The sequence below is a fragment of the Hordeum vulgare genome, chromosome 5H, assembly GCF_904849725.1.
Source record: "Hordeum vulgare subsp. vulgare chromosome 5H, MorexV3_pseudomolecules_assembly, whole genome shotgun sequence".
In the NCBI taxonomy this organism is placed as follows: Eukaryota; Viridiplantae; Streptophyta; class Magnoliopsida; order Poales; family Poaceae; genus Hordeum; species Hordeum vulgare.
Window position 1 is genome coordinate 458,363,902 of NC_058522.1, and position 20,180 is coordinate 458,384,081.

Genomic DNA, 20,180 nt, shown 5'->3' on the forward strand with positions numbered 1-20,180 from the left:
CGATCAGTCCCACGATCTAGTGCCGAACGGACGGCACCTCCGCGTTCAGCACACGTACAGCTCGATGATGATCTCGGCCTTCTTGATCCAGCAAGAGAGACGGAGAGGTAGAAGATTTCTCCGGCAGCGTGACGGCGCTCCGGAGGTTGGTGGTGATCTAATCTCAGCAGGGCTCCGCCCGAGCTCCGCAGAAACACGATCTAGAGGGAAAACCGTGGAGGTATGTGGTCGGGCTGCCGTGGAAAAAGTTGTCTCAAATCATACCTAATACCTCAGTATCTATAGGAGGGAGGGAGGGCAGGAGGCAGCCTCAAAACCTAAAGGTTTGGCCGAAATTGGAGGTGGAGGAGTCCTACTCCAATCCTACTTGGAGTAGGATTCCACCTTCCCACTTGGAAACTCTTTCCACCTTGTGTTTTTTCCTTCTCAAACCTTATGGGCCTTAGTGGGAACTTATTCCAGCCCACTAGGGGCTGGTTTATCTCTTCCCATAGCCCATGAGACCCCTTGGGGCGTGAAACCCCTCCTGATGGTCCCCGGCACCCCTCCCGGCACTCCCAGTACACTACCGATGAGCCCGAAACTTTTCCGGTAATGCACGAAAACCTTCCGGTAACCAAATGAGGTCATCCTATATATCAATCTTCGTTTCCGGACCATTACGGAAACCCTCGTAACGTCCGTGATCTCATCCGGGACTCTGAACAACATTCGGTAACCAACCATACAACTCAAATGCGCATAAAACAATGTCGAACCTTAAGTGTGCAGACCCTGCGGGTTCGAGAACTATGTAGACATGACCCGAGAGACTCCTCGGTCAATATCCAATAGCGGGACCTGGATGCCCATATTGGATCCTACATATTCTACGAAGATCTTATCGTTTGAACCTCAGTGTCAAGGATTCATATAATCCCGTATGTCATTCCCTTTGTCCTTCGGTATGTTACTTGCCCGAGATTCGATCGTCAGTATCCGCATACCTATTTCAATCTCGTTTACCGGCAAGTCTCTTTACTCGTTCCGTAATACAAGATCCCGTAACTTACACTAAGTCACATTGCTTGCAAGGCTTGTGTGTGATGTTGTGTTACCGAGTGGGCCCCGAGATACCTCTCCGTCACACGGAGTGACAAATCCCAGTCTCGATCCATACTAACTCAACGAACACCTTCGGAGATACCTGTAGAGCATCTTTATAGTCACCCAGTTACGTTGCGACGTTTGATACACACAAAGCATTCCTCCGGTGTCCGTGAGTTATATGATCTCATGGTCATAGGAACAAATACTTGACACGCAGAAAACAGTGTTTTGATCAACGAGCTAGTCAACTAGAGGCTTACTAGGGACAGTGTTTTGTCTATGTATCCACACAAGTATTGTGTTTCCTATCAATACAATTATAGCATGGATAATAAACGATTATCATGAACTAAGAAATATAATAATAACTAATTTATTATTGCCTCCAGGGCATATTTCCAACAGTCTCCCACTTGCACTAGAGTCAATAATCTAGCTCACATCACCATGTGATTCCAACGAATCCAACACCCATATAGTTATGGGGTCTGATCACGTCTTGCTCGTGAGAGAGGTTTTAGTCAACGGTTCTGACACTTTCAGATCCATGCGTTCTTTACAAATCTTTATGTCATCTTATAGATGCTGCTACTACGTGCTATTCGGAAATGCTCCAAATATCTACTCTACTATACGAATCCGTTTCACTACTCATAGTTATTTGGATTAGTGTCAAAGCTTGCATCGACGTAACCCTTTACGACAAACTCTTTAACCACCTCCGTAATCGAGAAAAATTCCTTAGTCCATCAGTTACTAAGGATAAATTTTGACCGCTGCTAGTGATTCAATCATGGATCACTCTCTGTACCTCTCAACAGACTTTGAGTCAAGGCACACATCAGGTGCGGTACCCAGCATGGCATACTTCAGATTCTACGGCCAAGGCATAGAAGACGACCTTCGTCTATTCTCTTTATTCTGTCGGGGTTGGGTTTTGAGTCTTACTCAAATTCACAACTCACAACGCAACCAAGAACTCCTTCTTTGCCGATCTATTTTGAACTCCTTCAAAAACTTGTCAAGGCATGCATCTTGTTGAAACTTCCATTAAGCGCTTTCGATCTATCTCCATAGATCTTTGATGCTCAACGTTCAAGTAGCGCAATCCAGGTACTCCTTTGAAAACTCCTTTCAAACAACCTTGTATGCTTTACAGAAATTCTACATTACTTCTGATCCACAATATGTCAACCACATATACTTATCAGAAATTCTATAGTGCTCCCACTCACTTCTTTGAAAATACAAGTTTCTCATAAACCTTGTACAAACCCAAAATCTTTGATCATCTCATCAAAGTGTATATTCCAACTCCGAGATGCTTGCACCAGTCCATTGAAGGATCGCTGGAGCTTGCATACTTGCTAGTATCTTTAGGATCGACAAAACCTCCTGGTTGTATCACATACAATGTTTGCTCAAGGAAACCGTCGAGGGAACAATGTTTTGACATCCTATGTGCAATATTTCATAAATAATGCAGAAACTACTAACATAATTCTAACAGACTTTCAGCATCGCTACGAGTGAGAAAGTCTCATCATAGTCAACTATTTGATCTTGTCGGAAACATCTTTGCGACAAGTCGAGCTTTTCTTAATAGTGACTTATCACCATCATCGTCTGTCTTCCTTTTAAAGATCCATCTTTACTCAATAGTCCTATGACCATCAAGTAGCTCTTCCAAAGTCTACACTTTGTTTTCATACATGGATCCTCTCTCGGATTTCATGGCTTCCAGCCATTTGTCGGAATCCGGGCCCACCATTGCTTTCTCCATAACTCGTTGGTTCACTGTTGCTCAACAACATGACCTCCAAGACAGGGTTACCGTACCACTCTGATGTAGTACGCGACCTTATCAACCTACGAGGTTTGTAGTAACTTGATCCGATGCTCGATGATCACCATCATCAGCTTTCACTTCAATTGGTGTAGGCGCCACGGGAACAACTTCCTGCGCCCTGCTACACACTGGTTGAAGTGATGGTTCAATAACCTCATAAAGTTCTACCACCCTCCCACTCAATTCTTTCGAGAGAAACCTTTCCTCGAGAAAGGATCCGTTTCTAGAAACAAACACTTTGCTTTCGGATCTGAGATAGGAGATGTACCCAACTGTTTTGGATATCCTATGAAGATGCATTTATCCGCTTTGGGTTTGAGCTTATTCGACTGAAACTTTTTCACACAAGTGTCGAAGCCCCAAACTTTCAAGAAACGACAGTTTAGATTTCTCTAAACCTCAGTCTATACTGTGTCATCTCAACGGAAATACGCAGTGCCCTATTTAAAGTGAATGCGGTTGTCTCTAATGCATAACCCATAAACGATAGTGGTAATTTGATAAGAGACATCATAGCATGCACCATACCAAATAGTGCGTGGCTATGACGTTCAGACACATCATCACACTATGATGTTCCAGGTGGCATGAACTGCGAAACAATTTCCACATTGTCTTAACTGCGTACCTAAACTCGTAACTCAGATATTCATTTCTATGATCATATCGTAGACAGTTTATCCTCTTGTTACGACGAACTTCACTCCTGAAACAGAATTGAACTTTTCAATATTTCAGACTTGTGATTCATTAAGTAAATACTCTTGTATCTACTCAAATCGTCATTGAAGTAAGAACATAATGATATCCACTGCGTGCCTCAGCACCCATTGGACTGCATACATCAAAATGTATCACTTCCAACAAGTTACTATCTTGTTTCATCTCAATGAAAACAAGGACTTGCTCATGTGGTATGATTTGCATGTCACTAGTGATTCAAAATCAAGTGAGTATAAAGATCCATCAGCATGGAGCCTCTTCATGCAATTTATACCAACATGACTCAAGCGGCAGTGCCACAAGTAAGTGGTACTATCATCATTACCTCGTATCTTTTGGCACCAATATCATGAACATGTGTAACACTACGATCGAGATTCAATAAACCATTGAAGGTGATTATTCAAGCAAATAGAGTAACCATTATTCTCTTTAAATGAATAATCATATTGCAATAAACACGATCCAATCATGTTCATGCTTAACGCAAGAACCAAATAACAATTATTTAGGTTTAACACCAATCCCGATGGTAGAGGGAGTGTGCGACGTTTGATCATATCAACCTTGGAAACACTTCCAACACGTATCGTCACCTCGCCTTTAGCTAGTCTCCGTTTATGCCGTAGCTTTCATTTCGTGTTACTAATCACTTATCAACCGAACCGGTATCCAATACCCTCGTGCTACTAGGAGTACTAGTAAAGTACACATCAACATCATGTATATCAAATATACTTCTTTCGACTTTTGCCAGCCTTCTTATCTACCAAGTATCTAGAGTTGCTCCACCTCAGTGACCGTTCCCCTCATAACAGAAGCACTTAGTCCCGGGCTTGGGTTTAATCTGGGGTCTCTTCATTAGTGCAGCAACTGTTTTGCCGTTTCACGAAGTGTCCCTTCTAGCCCTTGCCTTTTCTTGAAACTTAGTGGTTTAACTAACCATCAACTATTGATGCTCCTTCTTGATTTCTATTTTCGCAGTGTCAAACATCGCGAATCACTCAAGGATCATTGTATCTATCCTTGATATGTTATAGTTCATCACGAAGCTCTCACAGCTTGGTGGCAGTGGAGAACCATCACTATCTCATCTGGAAGATTAACTCCCACTTGATTCAAGCGATTGTCGTACTCAAACAATCTGAGCACACGCTCAACGATTGAGCTTTTCTCCTTTACTTTGTGGACAAAGAATCTTGTTGGAGGTCTCGTACCTCTTAACAAGGGCACAAGCATGAAATCACAATTTCATATCTTTAGAACATCATTTAAGTTCCGTGACGTTTCAAAACGTTTTCGGCGCCTTGCTTCTAAGCCATTAAGTACTTTGCACTGAACTATCGTGTAGTCATCAGAAACGTGTATGTCGGATGTTCACAACATCCACAGACGACGCTCGAGGTGCAGCACACCGAGTGGTGCATTAAGGACATAAGCCTTCTGCGCAGCAACGAGGACAATCCTCGGTTTTACAGACTTAGTCTGCAAAGTTTGCTACTATCAACTTTCAACTAAATTTTCTCTAGGAACATATAAAAACAGTAGAGCTATAGCGCAAGCTACATCGTAATTCGCAAAGACCTTTAGACTATGTTCATGACAATTAGTTCAATTAATCATATTACTTAAGAACTCCCACTCAAAAAGTACATCTCTCTAGTCATTTGAGTGGTACATGATCCAAATCCACTATCTCAAGTCCGATCATCACGTGAGTCGAGAATAGTTTCAGTGGTAAGCATCTCTATGCTAATCATATCAACTATACGATTCATGCTCGACCTTTCGGTCTCATGTGTTCCGAGGCCATGTCTGCACATGCTAGGCTCGTCAAGCTTAACCCGAGTGTTCCGCGTGTGCAACTGTTTTGCACCCGTTGTATGTGAACGTTGAGTCTATCACACCCGATCATCACGTGGTGTCTCGAAATGAAGAACTGTCGCAACGGTGCACAGTCGGGGAGAACACAATTTCGTCTTGAAATTTTAGTGAGAGATCACCTCATAATGCTACCGTCGTTCTAAGCAAGATAAGGTGCACAAAGGATTAACATCACATGCAATTCATCAGTGACATGATATGGCCATCATCACGTGCTCCTTGATCTCCATCACCAAAGCACCGGCACGATCTTCTTGTCACCAGCGTCACACCATGATCTCCATCATCATGATCTCCATCAACGTGTTGCCGTCGGGGTTGTCGTGCTACTCATGCTATTACTACTAAAGCTACAACCTAGCAAAATAGTAAACGCATCTGCAAGCACAAACGTTAGTTTAAAGACAACCCTATGGCTCCTACCGGTTGCCGTACCATCGACGTGCAAGTCGATATTATCTATTACAACATGATCATCTCATACATCCAATATGTCACATCACATCGTTGGCCATATCACATCACAAGCATACCCTGCAAAAACAAGTTAGACGTCCTCTAATTTTGTTGTTGCATGTTTTACGTGGTGACCATGGGTATCTAGTAGGATCGCATCTTACTTACGCAAACACCACAACGGAGATATATGAATTGCTATTTAACCTCATCCAAGGACCTCCTCGGTCAATTCCGATTCAACTAAAGTTGGAGAAACTAACACCCGCCAGTCATCTTTGAGCAACGGAGTTACTCGTAGCGATGAAACCAGTCTCTCGTAAGCGTACGAGTAATGTCGGTCCGAGCCGCTTCTATCCAACAATACCGCGGAATCAAGAAAATACTAAGGATGGCAGCAAAACGCACATCACCGCCCACAAAAACTTTTGTGTTCTACTCAAGAAGACATCTACGCATGGACCTAGCTCATGATGCCACTGTTGGGGAACGTCGCATGGGAAACAAAAAATTTCCTACGCGCACGAAGACCTATCATGGTGATGTCCATCTATGAGAGGGGATGTGTGATCTACGTACCCTTGTAGACCGTACAGCAGAAGCGTTAGTGAACGCGGTTGATGTAGTGGAACGTCCTCTTGTCCCTCGATCCGCCCCGCGAACTGTCCCGCGATCAGTCCCACGATCTAGTGCCGAACGGACGACACCTCCGCGTTCAGCACACGTACAACTCGACGATGATCTCGGCCTTCTTGATCCACTAAGAGAGACAGAGAGGTAGAAGAGTTCTCCGGCAGCGTGATGGCGCTCCGGAAGTTGGTGGTGATCTAATCTCAGCAGGGCTCCGCCCGAGCTCCACAGAAACACGATCTAGAGGGAAAACCGTGGAGGTATGTGGTCGGGCTGCCGTGGAAAAAGTTGTCTCAAATCAGCCCTAATACCTCAGTATATATAGGAGGGAGGGAGGGGAGGAGGCAGCCTAAAAACCTAAAGGTTTGGCCGAAATTGGAGGTGGAGGAGTCCTACTCCAATCCTACTTGGAGTAGGATTCCACCTTCCCACTTGGAAACTCTTTCCACCTTGTGTTTTTTCCTTCTCAAACCTTATGGGCCTTAGTGGAAACTTATTCCAGCCCACTAGGGGCTGGTTTATCTCTTCCCATAACCCATGAGACCCCTTGGGGCCTGACACCCCTCCTGATGGTCTCCGGCACCCCTCCCGGCACTCCCAGTACACTACCGATGAGCCCGAAACTTTTCTGGTAATGCACGAAAACCTTCCGGTAACCAAATGAAGTCATCCTATATATCAATCTTCGTTTCCGGACCATTCCGGAAACCCTCGTGACGTCCGTGATCTCATCCGGGACTCCGAACAACATTCGGTAACCAACCATACAACTCAAATACACATAAAACAATGTCGAACCTTAAGTGTGCAGACCCTGCGGGTTCGAGAACTATGTAGACATGACCCGAGAGACTCCTCGGTCAATACCCAATAGCGGGACCTGGATGCCCATATTGGATCCTACATATTCTACGAAGATCTTATCGTTTGAACCTCAGTGCCAAGGATTCATATAATCCCGTATGTCATTCCCTTTGTCCTTCGGTATGTTACTTGCCCGAGATTCGATCGTCTGTATCCGCATACCTATTTCAATCTCGTTTACCGGCAAGTCTCTTTACTCGTTCCGTAATACAAGATCCCGTAACTTACACTAAGTCACATTGCTTGCAAGGCTTGTGTGTGATGTTGTATTACCGAGTGGGCCCCGAGATACCTCTCCGTCACACGGAGTGACAAATCCCAGTCTCGATCCATACTAACTCAACGAACACCTTCGGAGATACCTGTAGAGCATCTTTATAGTCACCCAGTTACGTTGCGACGTTTGATACACACAAAGAATTCCTCCGGTGTCCGTGAGTTATATGATCTCATGGTCATAGGAACAAATACTTGACACGCAGAAAACAGTAGCAACAAAATGACACGATCAACATGCTACGTCTATTAGTTTGGGTCTAGTCCATCACATGATTCTCCTAATGATGTGATCCCGTTATCAAGTGACAATACTTGCCTATGGCCAGGAAACCTTGACCATCTTTGATCAACGAGCTAGTCAACTAGAGGCTTACTAGGGACAGTGTTTTGTCTATGTATCCACACAAGTATTGTGTTTCCTATCAATACAATTATAGCATGGATAATAAACGATTATCATGAACTAAGAAATATAATAATAACTAATTTATTATTGCCTCTAGGGCATATTTCCAACAATTACATAGCTTTTGAAAGTGCCCTCACACATGTATTTCCAACTTTTGTCCATGAGATAAAGTGCACACAACCGTCGAGGGGGCACAACTAGTTGCACATATTCTTAATACAACACATTTAATTGACATTCTAACATCCAATGCATGATCTACTGACATGTCACTATTTTTTATGTGAATCACAAATTCACAATACCAACACAAGGAAAAAACATCATAAAGACAACAAATATACTAAAACAACGCATACACGCATGCTCTTTTCTCATCTATCGTTGTTCATATACGTTCTCTCGTGTGATCGCCTTTGTCACTTTTTTCGTCTTTCTCGATGGTTTCCCTCCCTCTTATTTTCCGCCCTCCCACTTCCACATCCCATAGATCTGCGGTCACTAGTGGCATCAAGTCAGGACTATTTGATTAGACATTTACTTTGAGTCAAAGACATGCCGAGTGGACAATCTCTTGGTAGCAGTTGACAGAGAGACCATGTATTGTGGTTGGCAACATGCCATGACATGACATTTTTTTCCTTTTAGGGGTGTATAGTGTGTAATGACGTTGCTATAAATCCTTAGTTGGTGCACAATTTGTAAGTAATGAATGTTTCACTTCATTAGAAAAACCTTTGTATAAAGTAAATGTGAGAAACAAATTTGTTTTATCACTTTTTAGGTGTGTTTCAAAGTGACGATGCCATGCCCCCGGGGTGTACCAGCAAAGGTAGTAGTCGGCCCGCTGGTCACACGTGGCCCAGGCCCATGACGCACAGCGGATCACATCATCATACTTGACATACAAGACAAGACATCTAGAAGACCTGGTGCAATCCCATAGGATTAAAATAGACCATAACCTACTCGGATACATGTAAACCCTAGCGACATCCCCCTATATATAAAACAATGCAAGAGGCATCCAGGCGACTCTCTTAGAGCTTTTCATACCTACCCTGATCCTATCGATCTCACCATTGTACACTAAACCCTAGTTCTCTATCCATGTCATACATCAAAGTAGGAGTGGCAGATTACCGCAATCGTGAGGGTAAAGCTTTGCTCGTGAGAATCTCATTTGGGCATCCAGATATGTGCAACCCCCGCTACTGTCAGGTTTATACCACAACACAAAGTGACAATGCAAAAGGGTAGCGGTGTTAGTGAATGACATTGCATTTGAAAAGTCGATAATAACATGAATGATATGACATTAAATATACAAGTCTCTTAAATTATATGTTTTATAGTCATAATGCATAAAAGTTATATTCCCTGCTTTCCGGATTATAGGGCTTATATATGAAATCCCACCAACCAAGGTACATGTCTATTGGGCGGGATGAATTAAGCTTGTTTGAAAAGTGCCCAATTAGCTTACTGCTTTTTCTCACGTGAAAACGTGCATGCCGTTGTATTTATTCTCGGGTCGTTCGACTCCCAATGCAATAACTCCATCGTGCGCGCTCTCCCTCCTTTCCTTTGAACTTTTCTCTTGCACGCGAAACTCTCCCGCCTTCACTCTTGCATGCTGTCACGCCCAAGATGCGACCCTATCCTCAATTTGGCACGAGGGCCTCGTCAGGGATAGAAGCGCATCTCGTCGTGTCGCAAGAATGGATATCGTTACAAGTACATGTACTGAAAAGAAGAGATACATAGAATTGGCTTACACTCGTCACAAGCTACATCAGAGTCACATCAGTACATTACATATTCATCAAGAGTAAGGGCAGGGTCCGACTACGGACGAAAACAAACGGGGAAAATAAGAACGACGTCCATCCTTGCTATCCCACGCTGCCCGCCTGGAACCCACCCTAGATCGATGAAGAAGAAGAAGAAGAAGAAGAAGAAGCAACTCCAAATGAACAATCAACGCGCTCGCGTCAAGTAACCTTTACCTGTACCTGCAACTGGTGTTGTAGTAATCTGTGAGCCACATGGGACTCAGCAATCTCATTTCCAAAGGTATCAAGACTAGCAAAGCTTAATGGGTGAGGTAAGGTTAAGTGGTGAGGTTGCAGCAGCGGCTAAGCATATATTTGGTGGCTAAACTTACGAGTACAAGAAATGAGAGGGGGAAGATCTACGCATAGCGGACGTAACTATTGATGATCAAATGAATGATCCTGAACACCTACCTACGTCAGACATAACCCCACCGTGTCCTCGATCGGAGTAGGAACTCACGAAAGAGACGGTCACGGTTACGCACACAGTTGGCATATTTTAATTAAGTTAACTTCAAGTTATCTAGAACCAGTGTTAAACAAAGTTTCCACGTTGCCACATAACCGCGGGCATGGCTTTCCGAAAAGGTTTAACCCTGCAGGGGTGCTCCAACTAGTCCATCACAAATTACCACAAGCCGCATAGAAATCCTCAATCACGAAGCTCGCGATCTCGTCGGATTCCCTAGTGGAAAACCTCAACTCTGAGATTACCCAAAGCATCACCGGAATCCCGATGCACAAGATATCTCGTCAAAGGTAAAACTACTCCAGCAAGGCCACCCGGTGTGTCGACGAACCCGATAGGAGCCGCGTATCTCGTTCTCGGGACACACCGTCTATGCAAAGTGGACGGGAACCAAACCTCGAGTTGCCCCGTGGTGGCACCGCCGACTGCTAGGTGGGTGGACCAACACTCATGAGGAGCACTGGCCCGGGGGTTGATTAAATTAGTCCACGGGTGCCGGCGGGTCCCTATGCATTATTATTAGGTTATTAGGCAAATGTAGTACCAAAGTTGGGCCTTGCCAGACCAGCTTTAATCTAAAACGAATTATCAAGGGGGTCCCCATAACAACCCCGATCGTGTTAGGAGCGCTCAATTATGGAATATAACACCGGTAGGCGAAACTAAGGGGGCAAAGGTGGAACAAAACACCAGGCTAGAAAGGCCGAGCCTTCCACCTTTTACCAAGTATATAGGTGCATTAAATTAAATAGCATTTAATATGGTGATAGAACAAGGAACCCATGCTTTCACATGGAAGCAACTGCACCTGCAACTAGCAACGCTAACACAGGGTTAAGCAAGCGTAACATAGCCAATCAGTGGTTTGCTAGGTTGAACAGGTTGATGGTTTTCATGGCATTGTTGAGAGGCTGATATTCAACAGGTGGTAGGCAACGAGACATAAACGACAACATCGGAATAACTAGCATGGCAATGATAGTAATGGTATCTGGGGAAATGATCATCTTGCCTGAGATCCCGCTTGGAAGAAGAATGCCTCCGTGAAGTAGACGAACCGACGTAGTCGAACGGGTCCTCACAATCCGGCACGTTGCGGAACTCTATCGAGACGAAGCAAACCGGAAACACAAATCAACACACGAAATTCACCACACGATGCACAACACATATGATGCATGAGCTATTGAATACATGCAAGTCACGGCATGACAATTCACACAATCAAACACTACACATTAAGTGAAGTTCAATATGCAACGAGTTGCATATTGATGAAACTCCATGTTTATTATTTAGTTTTATCCTGATTAGATACACGGCAATATTAAATGTGGTTAAACATGCAAGAGGTGAAGCGGAAATTAAACTACCTATCTAGACATTTTAAATGAGGTCGGAAATGACATATAGCATCTCCGAGACGACCTCATATGTTAATTTACAATTCTGTCCAGATCTGAACTAATGCGTTTAATTAGTTGTTAAACAGCAAAACAAATAGGTTCACGTGATTCTACACGTCATTTCAAGTAATCTACACATAAAGAACATCTCCAACGGAGCTACGGATCAAAAGTTACAAGCACCGCAAGATATGATGGCATGAATGCGATATGTGTGCAACGACGACCACGAGCACTTCAAAACATACAACCAGCAAGAGAAAATGAAACTACACGAGATTATAAGCAAGTTTCACGTAGTACACGATCAAATCGGAGCTACGGTTCAACAACTACGAGCAAAACAAGAAATCACTACAATCTGCCAAAATCAGCCACATAGCATATTCTACGCCCCACAACTACGAGCTACACAACTCCGATAAACTCAAGCAAGGCATGGCACGAAAGAGGGCAAGAAGCAATACTACAAACAACTAACAACAACTAGCATGGCAGCAATGAGCACTAGGAAAAGAAGACACAAAATGGCATCTCACACACCATTTCAGACTTAGTGAAAATTACACCTCATGAAAGTGCAGTTTTTGATTTGAAACAATATTGACAGCAGCAAAACCTATACCTACAAGACTCCAAATGACATGAAAATTTACAGCATGCTAGAGAAACACAAGGGGTGCAACTAATTCCATTGGACCAACCTCAAAAGAGCTACAAAACACAAGATGCAAGCAAGACAAGACAGCAACAAAATAATAACAGATTCCAGACTTAGAAATATTTCAGCTCCTCCAAATCAGCACTATTTCTACCAACTTGAGGGCAATCAAAACACACCTAAACATGCATTTCTATTGCAACCAAAAATACCAGGGGCTAAACAAAACATCCAAGATCAACTCTCTAGTTGACAACTCCGTCAAACGACGCACGGAATAAATCCTACGAATTCAACAAAAGGGCAACATAGCAAAATATCTCGCGAACTAACTTCCTCAAAAGCTAAAACTAATTGCACAGAAAAATCAATGGATTTTTCTACCCCGAAAACATATAAAATATGTGGGGTTTGCAACACAAAATAAAGCCACACAAAAATGCGAGGAAATAACCTATATACGGGAAATAAACTACCGGCAAATCCCTACGCGCAAAAATACCAACGACCGCTCTAAAATACATGGAAAATAGGTTCCTAAAACATGGGCATTTCTAATACGGCATTCGGACAAACCGGACACGCGCGAAAAATAACCTACGGGCAAAAACATTATAGGCAGCACACGATTCTAGGCATACGGCGCGCCAAACGACGTCAAATAATTATGCATGTTTCAAATTCGTATTCTACGCGCGAAACTACCACAAAATCATATATAATACGCGTCGTTCCGACTTACGGTTAAGAATCTACGAGCGTTTTAAAATACGGCTATTTACTGGAATTTAACTAATTCCGAAAATAACCTAAAAAGAAAAATAACTAGCGGGCCTAAACTAATTACTAATGGGCTACAGGGGCATGGGCGCAGTAAAACTAAACTACGCGCGGGCACGAAATAGACGAGGGGAGGCCTCACCTGAGCAGGCTGTGGCCCGGATGCGAGGAAGAGGCGGCCTGGGGGAGGCGGTTGGAGAAGGCCGGGCGGATGGGGAGCTGGGCCGAGAGCGCGCCTGCTCGAGGTGGGCCGATCGCGCGGGGGAGGCCGAGCTGGGCCCAGGCGCTGCAGGAACCGGCCCAAGCGGCGAAGGGGGCTCTGGCGAGCGGTGCGGCCGAGGTCGTCGTCCTCCTCGTGCTCCACCTGGGAAAGGGCTTGGGGTGGCGGCGGCCACATGCTCCAGGCGCGGCGGCCGGCGAAGGGAGCAAGGGGAGGCCAGATCCCGGCGGCCTCGGGCGGATCCGAGCACCGGGGATCCGTTCCCAGCGGTGCACAAGGCGGCCGGCGCGAGCTCGGGGACTTTGAGACCATGGCGCGGAGGTGGCCGGCGCATCAGTTTTTTTCACGTGGCGGGGCGAATCGGGGCGGCCGGCGGCAGGATGCGATGGCCGGCGGGGACGACAGGTGCCTCGCCGGCGAGGGGCTCGGGCTGGCGCGGGGGCTGGCCACCTCGGGCAGGATCCATGGGGAGGCTTCGGGGTCCTGGCCGCGGCTGCGGAGAGGCGCTCGCAAGCGGCGGCGGCGGATGGGCTCGGCCGGGCCCGAACTGGGCTCGGCCGGCCCGTGGCGGCTGGTGGGAGAGAGAGAGAGGGGAAAGCTAGGGTTTCGAGGCACGGATTTCGAGGTGGAGAGGGTTTGCTGTCTAAAAATGCACTAGGGAACTATATATAGACAAATGGGGGGCTAGGTTAGCCGGAATTTCGTTCCGGATCCAACCGCGGGGTCGGTTTCGAATGTTTCCGAACGAGGGAATGGATACGCGGCCGTGTAGAGGGGATATCCGGAGACGAGAGGGAAAACGGGCGGCGCGGCACGAATTTTAAAACACCGACAGACGTCCGACGGTAGCCCGAATACGGTGCCGCTACGGTCGACCGTTCGGGTACCAGACGGTCTCCGATCGCGACGAAATTCGACAGGCGGCCTAGCTATATTAAAAGAAGACCGCACGTCAAATCTCAACCCGATTAGAGAAAGTTTTACGCACGCTTTAAAAACAGGGTTTTGATGGTGCCGCGGGCACGTGCGTGTGCGGTTGGACTCAGAACGGACAACGACGAGAACCGGCAACTACTAACGAATGCAAGTTTTGAAAACTGGCGGCAACGGAGATGCCGATGCAATGCAGATGATGCGCATGATGCGATGCTGATGCGACAAATAAAATAAGCCACACGACGAAAACGGAAAGAGAGGGGAATCTTCTGGAACGTCGGCATCGGGCTATCACACATGCGTACCCTTCTCTCCCTCTCTCATGTGCATGGTGCATGCATGGGCCAACTTTCAATTTTGGCTTCCATGGTTTGCATGCACGGCGTCAAACAACGGATGAAAAACAACACCCCCAAATCTTCTAGTGCCATTAGCTCATTTTTGGTTTTTCAGCGTTGGCGCTATGGACTCGAAGACTGCTTCTCCCGCCATAGCAAATCGTACATGCACCGGAGTATATAATGGTGGGCAGCAAGCAAGTCTGGTCACATCATTCTTCTCCCACATCTCCATCTTCTTCTTCTTATAGAAACCATGGTCCTCATTGACCTAAACGAGCCACCACCACAGGGGAATGAGAGGTTGGAAGTTGGCATAGGTGCTAGATTTGGTGATGCCGGGCGCGGGCATGGAGTTCACGGGCTCGCCAGCACCGTTCCAGCAGGCTTCCGTCACACTGAAGTTCGACACTCCGGCATCGGCATGGCACACGACGGAGTTGGTAGCTCCACTGCAAGCCGTGTTCCCAGCCGGCTAGGCCTATCAGGACGCAGTATGACCACCGGGTGGTCTGCTGGTGCGAGTCTGACCGGGTAAGCACGAGGTCCATCGCTCGGCCTCATCGGGCGTGGATGCAGCCTAGGCGGTGGAGGTGGCCAAGGAAACTCCCACGACGTTGGCCATGGTGTTGGGCATGGCAACGACGTCAGCAGCGCCCATGGCCGCACCGCCGCCGGAGTTCTCCGTGTACACCCCCCATGCATGTAGCTCCTTCTCGACGTCGGGAATCCAATCCACCATCGCTTTGCTGCTCTCATTTGTATGTGGATGAAAGGAGCAGGGAGGGTGGATGGAAGGAGATGGGTGCTTCGATTATTTAAAGGACTTGTGTGGTGCATGCATGCAGCTAGGAAGTGGAGAGTAACGGCCTTCTCTTGTTACGAGAACCCGCAACCAGCGAATTATAATTGCCTAGGGATCGAAGCGACCACAACGCTGCAAACGAACAGACCACGAGATGAGCCCTGTTATCTGGAAATCTGAAGATTTTGAGTTGAGCCCTATAATCCGGAAAGGAGGGAGTAGTTCTTTTTCAATGTATAGTCGGAACATGGTTGTAATGTTTCATAAACTCTATTCGATATCACACTATTTGAATATGTGTTTTGGTCCATTCTTTGCCTTTCTAGTACCTCACATGCACGCATAACTACTATTACATAGCTTTTGCAAGTGCATGCCCGCATGTATTTCCATTCTTAAGATTTTTATCTAGGAGATAAAGTGCACACAACCGTCGACGAGGTACAACTAATTGCACATATTCTTAATACAACACATTGATTTGACATCCTAACATTCTATGCATGATCCACCGACATGGTACCGTTTTTCTATGCGAATCATAAATCCACAATACCAACGCAAGACAAAACATCATAAAAACACATAGAAGATATAACAAAACAATGCATACACTTGTGTTGTTTTCTTATCCATCGTTGTTCATATCCGCTCTGTCGTGCAATCACCTTTGTCACTTTCCCTTTTTCCGCCTTTCTCGCATGGTTGCCCCCCTCTTATTTCTCGTCCTCCCACTTCCACACGTCACAGATCCGCCGACAATAGTGGCATAAAGTCGGGCCTATTTGATTATGCCTTTTCTTCGAACCCAAGACACATGGTGTTGAACATCTCGTTGTCACGTCGCCCTTGAGGTCGAGGCCCAGACCCACCTAAGACACCAAACTTGGACCGTTCTGAAGAACATTAGCACTTTGAGCAACTTACCATGGTTGTGCATGGGCGTCTTTAATGAAGTCTTACACCTCAACGAACATCAGGGGATTGGTACACTGAACAATGCCCAAATGCAAGTTTTCCGAGAGGTTGTCGATGTCTGCAAGTTGCTTGATATTGGTTATACGGGTCGATTCTGAACTTGGGAGAAGAAGGTCGCCGGGGGACATACACAAGGTGCACGTTGGACCGTGCTCTGGTTAATGCCGAATGGATGAATCTCTTCCCATCTGCTTGTGTGCAGCACCAGTCAGCGGCTACATCCGACCATGGTCCTATTCTCCTCGACCTGGGGCGTAACCAAGTGAGCATTGGGAGGCGACCCTTCCACTATGAGGCGATGTGGGACAAACATGTTGAATTTGGAGCGACGGTTCTTTCAGAGTGGACGACTGGGGTTCCATGTACCAGTGTCCAGGAGTTGCATAACAAACTGAAGAGCGTCTCAAATGTTTCATCAAGTGGAACAAAAAGTCTTTTGGGAGTGTTTGTCGTGAAATCAAGGAGATGAAGCAGAAACTGGACGAGCTACAGGGAGATCCTCTTTGTACAACCCCTCCCATGCATAGATGAAAATAAATGAGCGTATGGTGGAACTATACCACCGGAAGGAGATTATGTGGAGGCAAATGGCAAGGATTGAATGGTTGTCCTCTGGTGACAAGAACACTAATTTTTTCCATCTACGAGCCGATATTAGAATGAAGAAGAACATGATTCGCGCATTACAGAATACTATGGGAGTTTTGAGAGAGGATTCGGGGGAGATGAGGGCTTTGGCTAACTCCTTTTATAACGAACTTTACTCTTCTGAGGAAGTTGAAGGTGCGGAGAGGGTCCTGGAACATGTCCCATGCACGGTCACCCAGCCATGAACGCTAGCTTGTGTGCTTCATATACAGAGGAGGAGGTCAAGGTGGCTCTTTTTCAGATGAGCCAACGAAAGCGCTAGGTCATCATGGCTTCCCTACCCAGTTTTATCAAAACATTGGGATGTGTGTGGGGACGACGTCACTAATATTGTTCTGAGGATTGTCAAAGGGGTGGAGAGCCCAGAGTGCATCAACGTTATCATACTTGTTCTGATCCCGAAGGTGACGCCCCCACTCTACTTACACAATTGAGGCCTATCAGTCTTTGCAACGTTTTATACAAAATTGCATCGAAGCTGGTGACAAATAGACACCTGTAAACATTGTGACGGTTTGAATAAAGTTTCGCGAGGTCGTCTTAAAATAAGAGAGATCGCCCTTGAGGTTAACCGGTCATCACCCCCTTCTTCATCCACTCGGCTTCCAAGAATTCTTTTTGAGGGGACATTCACTTTTTTCTTTTGAGGGAGAGAGCATTCCATGTTTTCTTTACAACGAGCCACGTCTGAGAAGGCATCCACAAAGAAAAAGAGAAGGACGGCAGGCATTCGTTTTTTTTTTTTTGAGTAACAGTCATTCGGTAGCTAGTTTTTTTTTGTCACAGAAAAGAAGAAGAATGCAGCCGGTTCAGGCCCATGGCCCAGCCGCAAGAATGCACGTCGTCGTGCCTAGAAGCGCTAGCGCTAGCGCTCGAGACAAAAACCTAAAATTTCTGCAAGCCGCCGCCGCGCCGCCGCAGCGAAGGAAACCCTCGCCCCATTTCAAACTCGCGAAACCCCCCGAATCCGAGCGAACGCCGCACCAAACTTGGAAATTTCCCCCTCACAACGGGCGGGCTCCCCACTTTCCACCCGGTTTAAATTTCAAACCAAACCTCCCTCATTCTCATCCCCCGCAGACAGACGCGCCCCCCCGCTGATCTGACCGTCTGTCCCGATCCACCGCCATCCATGGCGATGGAGTGCGACGACTGGGGCGGCGGCGGCGGCGGCGACATGAACGCCGTGCCGGACGGCGTCGTGCAGCACATCCTGTCCATGCTCAGCAACGTCCGCGACGTGGCGGCGTGCGCCTGCGTCTGCCGCCGCTGGCGCGACTGCGTCCCCTACCTCCCGGCGCTCTTCTTCCCGCGGAACGCCTTCGACGCCGCCGCCGTCGGCGGCGGCGCCGCGGACGAGGCCATCGGCCGGATGGTGGCCGCCGTCTCGCGCCTCAGGGAGCTCGTCATCTACTGCCCCTTCTCCATGGCCCGCCTCCCCGCCTGGCTCGCCATGCGGAGCGTCTCGCTCCGGGTGCTCGAGCTACGGATGGACGCGGCCGCCGACAAGGACGCCGCGGGCGGCGGCCACCTGGACTGCGTCGCCCTGGCGACGGGCCTGGAGGAGCTCAGGCTCTGGGGGGTGCTCATGACCAGCGCGCCGGCGTGGGGCCGGCTGCAGCACCTCCGCGTGCTGGAGATCGTGGGCGCGCCGCTGCGGGACACCGCCATCACGGAGACCATCGCCGCGTGCCCCAACCTCACCGACCTGTCCCTGCTTGGCTGCGACTGCTCTGGCGATGTATCCATCCAGCTCTCCATGCTCCAGCGGTGCCGCCTCGATTTCCTCGGCGGCAGCAACTGCTCGCTCTCGCTCTCCGTGCCCCGCCTCGAGTCGCTCGAGGCCCAGGGTTTCACCTGGATCAGTCTGCGGGGCGGCCACAACCTCCGCCGCCTATTGATCGCCAAGAGCACAGGTGCGCAGCGTTCCCCGAAATCGAAATCGATTTCGAATAATCACCCGCATCGTCGTAACTTTTGCAAGATTGTGTTGTCCGGATGCAATAAACCGTGTCGTGGATTGTGATGAAAATGATATGCAGGGAGGGTGTATAAGGTGGACACCGGGAAGCTCCCAGATCTGGAATACCTCTCGCTGCGCGGTGTCCAGTGGAGCTGGGCCGCCGTCTGCTCGGTGTTGCAGTGCGCGAGCGAGGTGAAGCACCTTGTGATGAAGATTGAATTCTGTGGTGATTTTGAAGTGCTCCAGCCGTTCCCAGAGATCGATTTGGTCGATTTCTTCAACGGCCACCCCAAGCTCATCAAGTTTGAGATCCATGGTGCCATGTTTGCCGCTCTTTGCCAGAAAAACAGCCTGAAAAACGTGAGTGGCACGCCCCCTTTATTGCTGCATTGTAACATCATACTAATATTAGTATGACATTTGTGACCATGGCTAATTCCTGTGATTTGTCGATGCAGTTGGATTCAAGATTCTGTATTCCTTGCCTGGAAGAGCTTTTGATCACCGTGCGCTCGCCTCTCAATGCTGAACAGAAGCTGTGCACTCTTGAATCGCTTGTGAAGTACAGCGTCAAGCTGCAGTCAATGGTCATCCGAATCTCACAGATGAAGAATTGCCATGATGCCGCTGACGATTTCTTTGAGGAGATATGTAAGTTCAAGTACATCAACTACAGGAAAGTGCGGATTGAATAAAAGGAGACCCTGTGTCAGTCAATTTGATTGAGGACTTCATTTTTTTACCATATATTCCCTGATTTTGATTGTTGTCGTCACCGGAGGATGCCTGTTTAGTCCTCTTGAGTAACGTATGGAGTTATGTTGTTTACTTGATTGATATTCATCTAGTCAAGTTTGACTAGAACTTCTTTTTGAAACAATTTTGATTGAATAAGGGAGGACTTCATTTTTCCTCATGGTACACCTTGCTTTTAAATTGTCCACTTCATTGATGG

At 46.9% G+C, this 20,180-nt stretch overlaps 1 protein-coding gene across 1 annotated transcript; it reads left to right on the forward strand.

Moving 5' to 3' along the window:
• The first annotated feature begins 18,164 nt into the window (after nt 1-18,164).
• Nucleotides 18,165-20,146, forward strand: LOC123398600 (F-box protein At1g10780). Its single transcript, XM_045093054.1, has 3 exons — nt 18,165-19,178; nt 19,305-19,585; nt 19,684-20,146. The coding sequence occupies exons 1-3, from the start codon at nt 18,395-18,397 to the stop codon at nt 19,918-19,920; spliced, it is 1,302 nt and encodes a 433-aa protein (XP_044948989.1). The 5' UTR covers nt 18,165-18,394; the 3' UTR covers nt 19,921-20,146.
• Nucleotides 20,147-20,180: the final 34 nt, after the last annotated feature.

Coding starts and splice junctions, on each gene's coding strand:
- LOC123398600 (XM_045093054.1), top strand. CDS start 18,395: ATGGCGATGGAGTGCGACGACTGGGGCGGCGGCGGCGGCGGCGACATG. Junction 19,179..19,304: donor ATTGATCGCCAAGAGCACAG/GTGCGCAGCGTT, acceptor AATGATATGCAG/GGAGGGTGTATAAGGTGGAC. Junction 19,586..19,683: donor AGAAAAACAGCCTGAAAAAC/GTGAGTGGCACG, acceptor TTGTCGATGCAG/TTGGATTCAAGATTCTGTAT.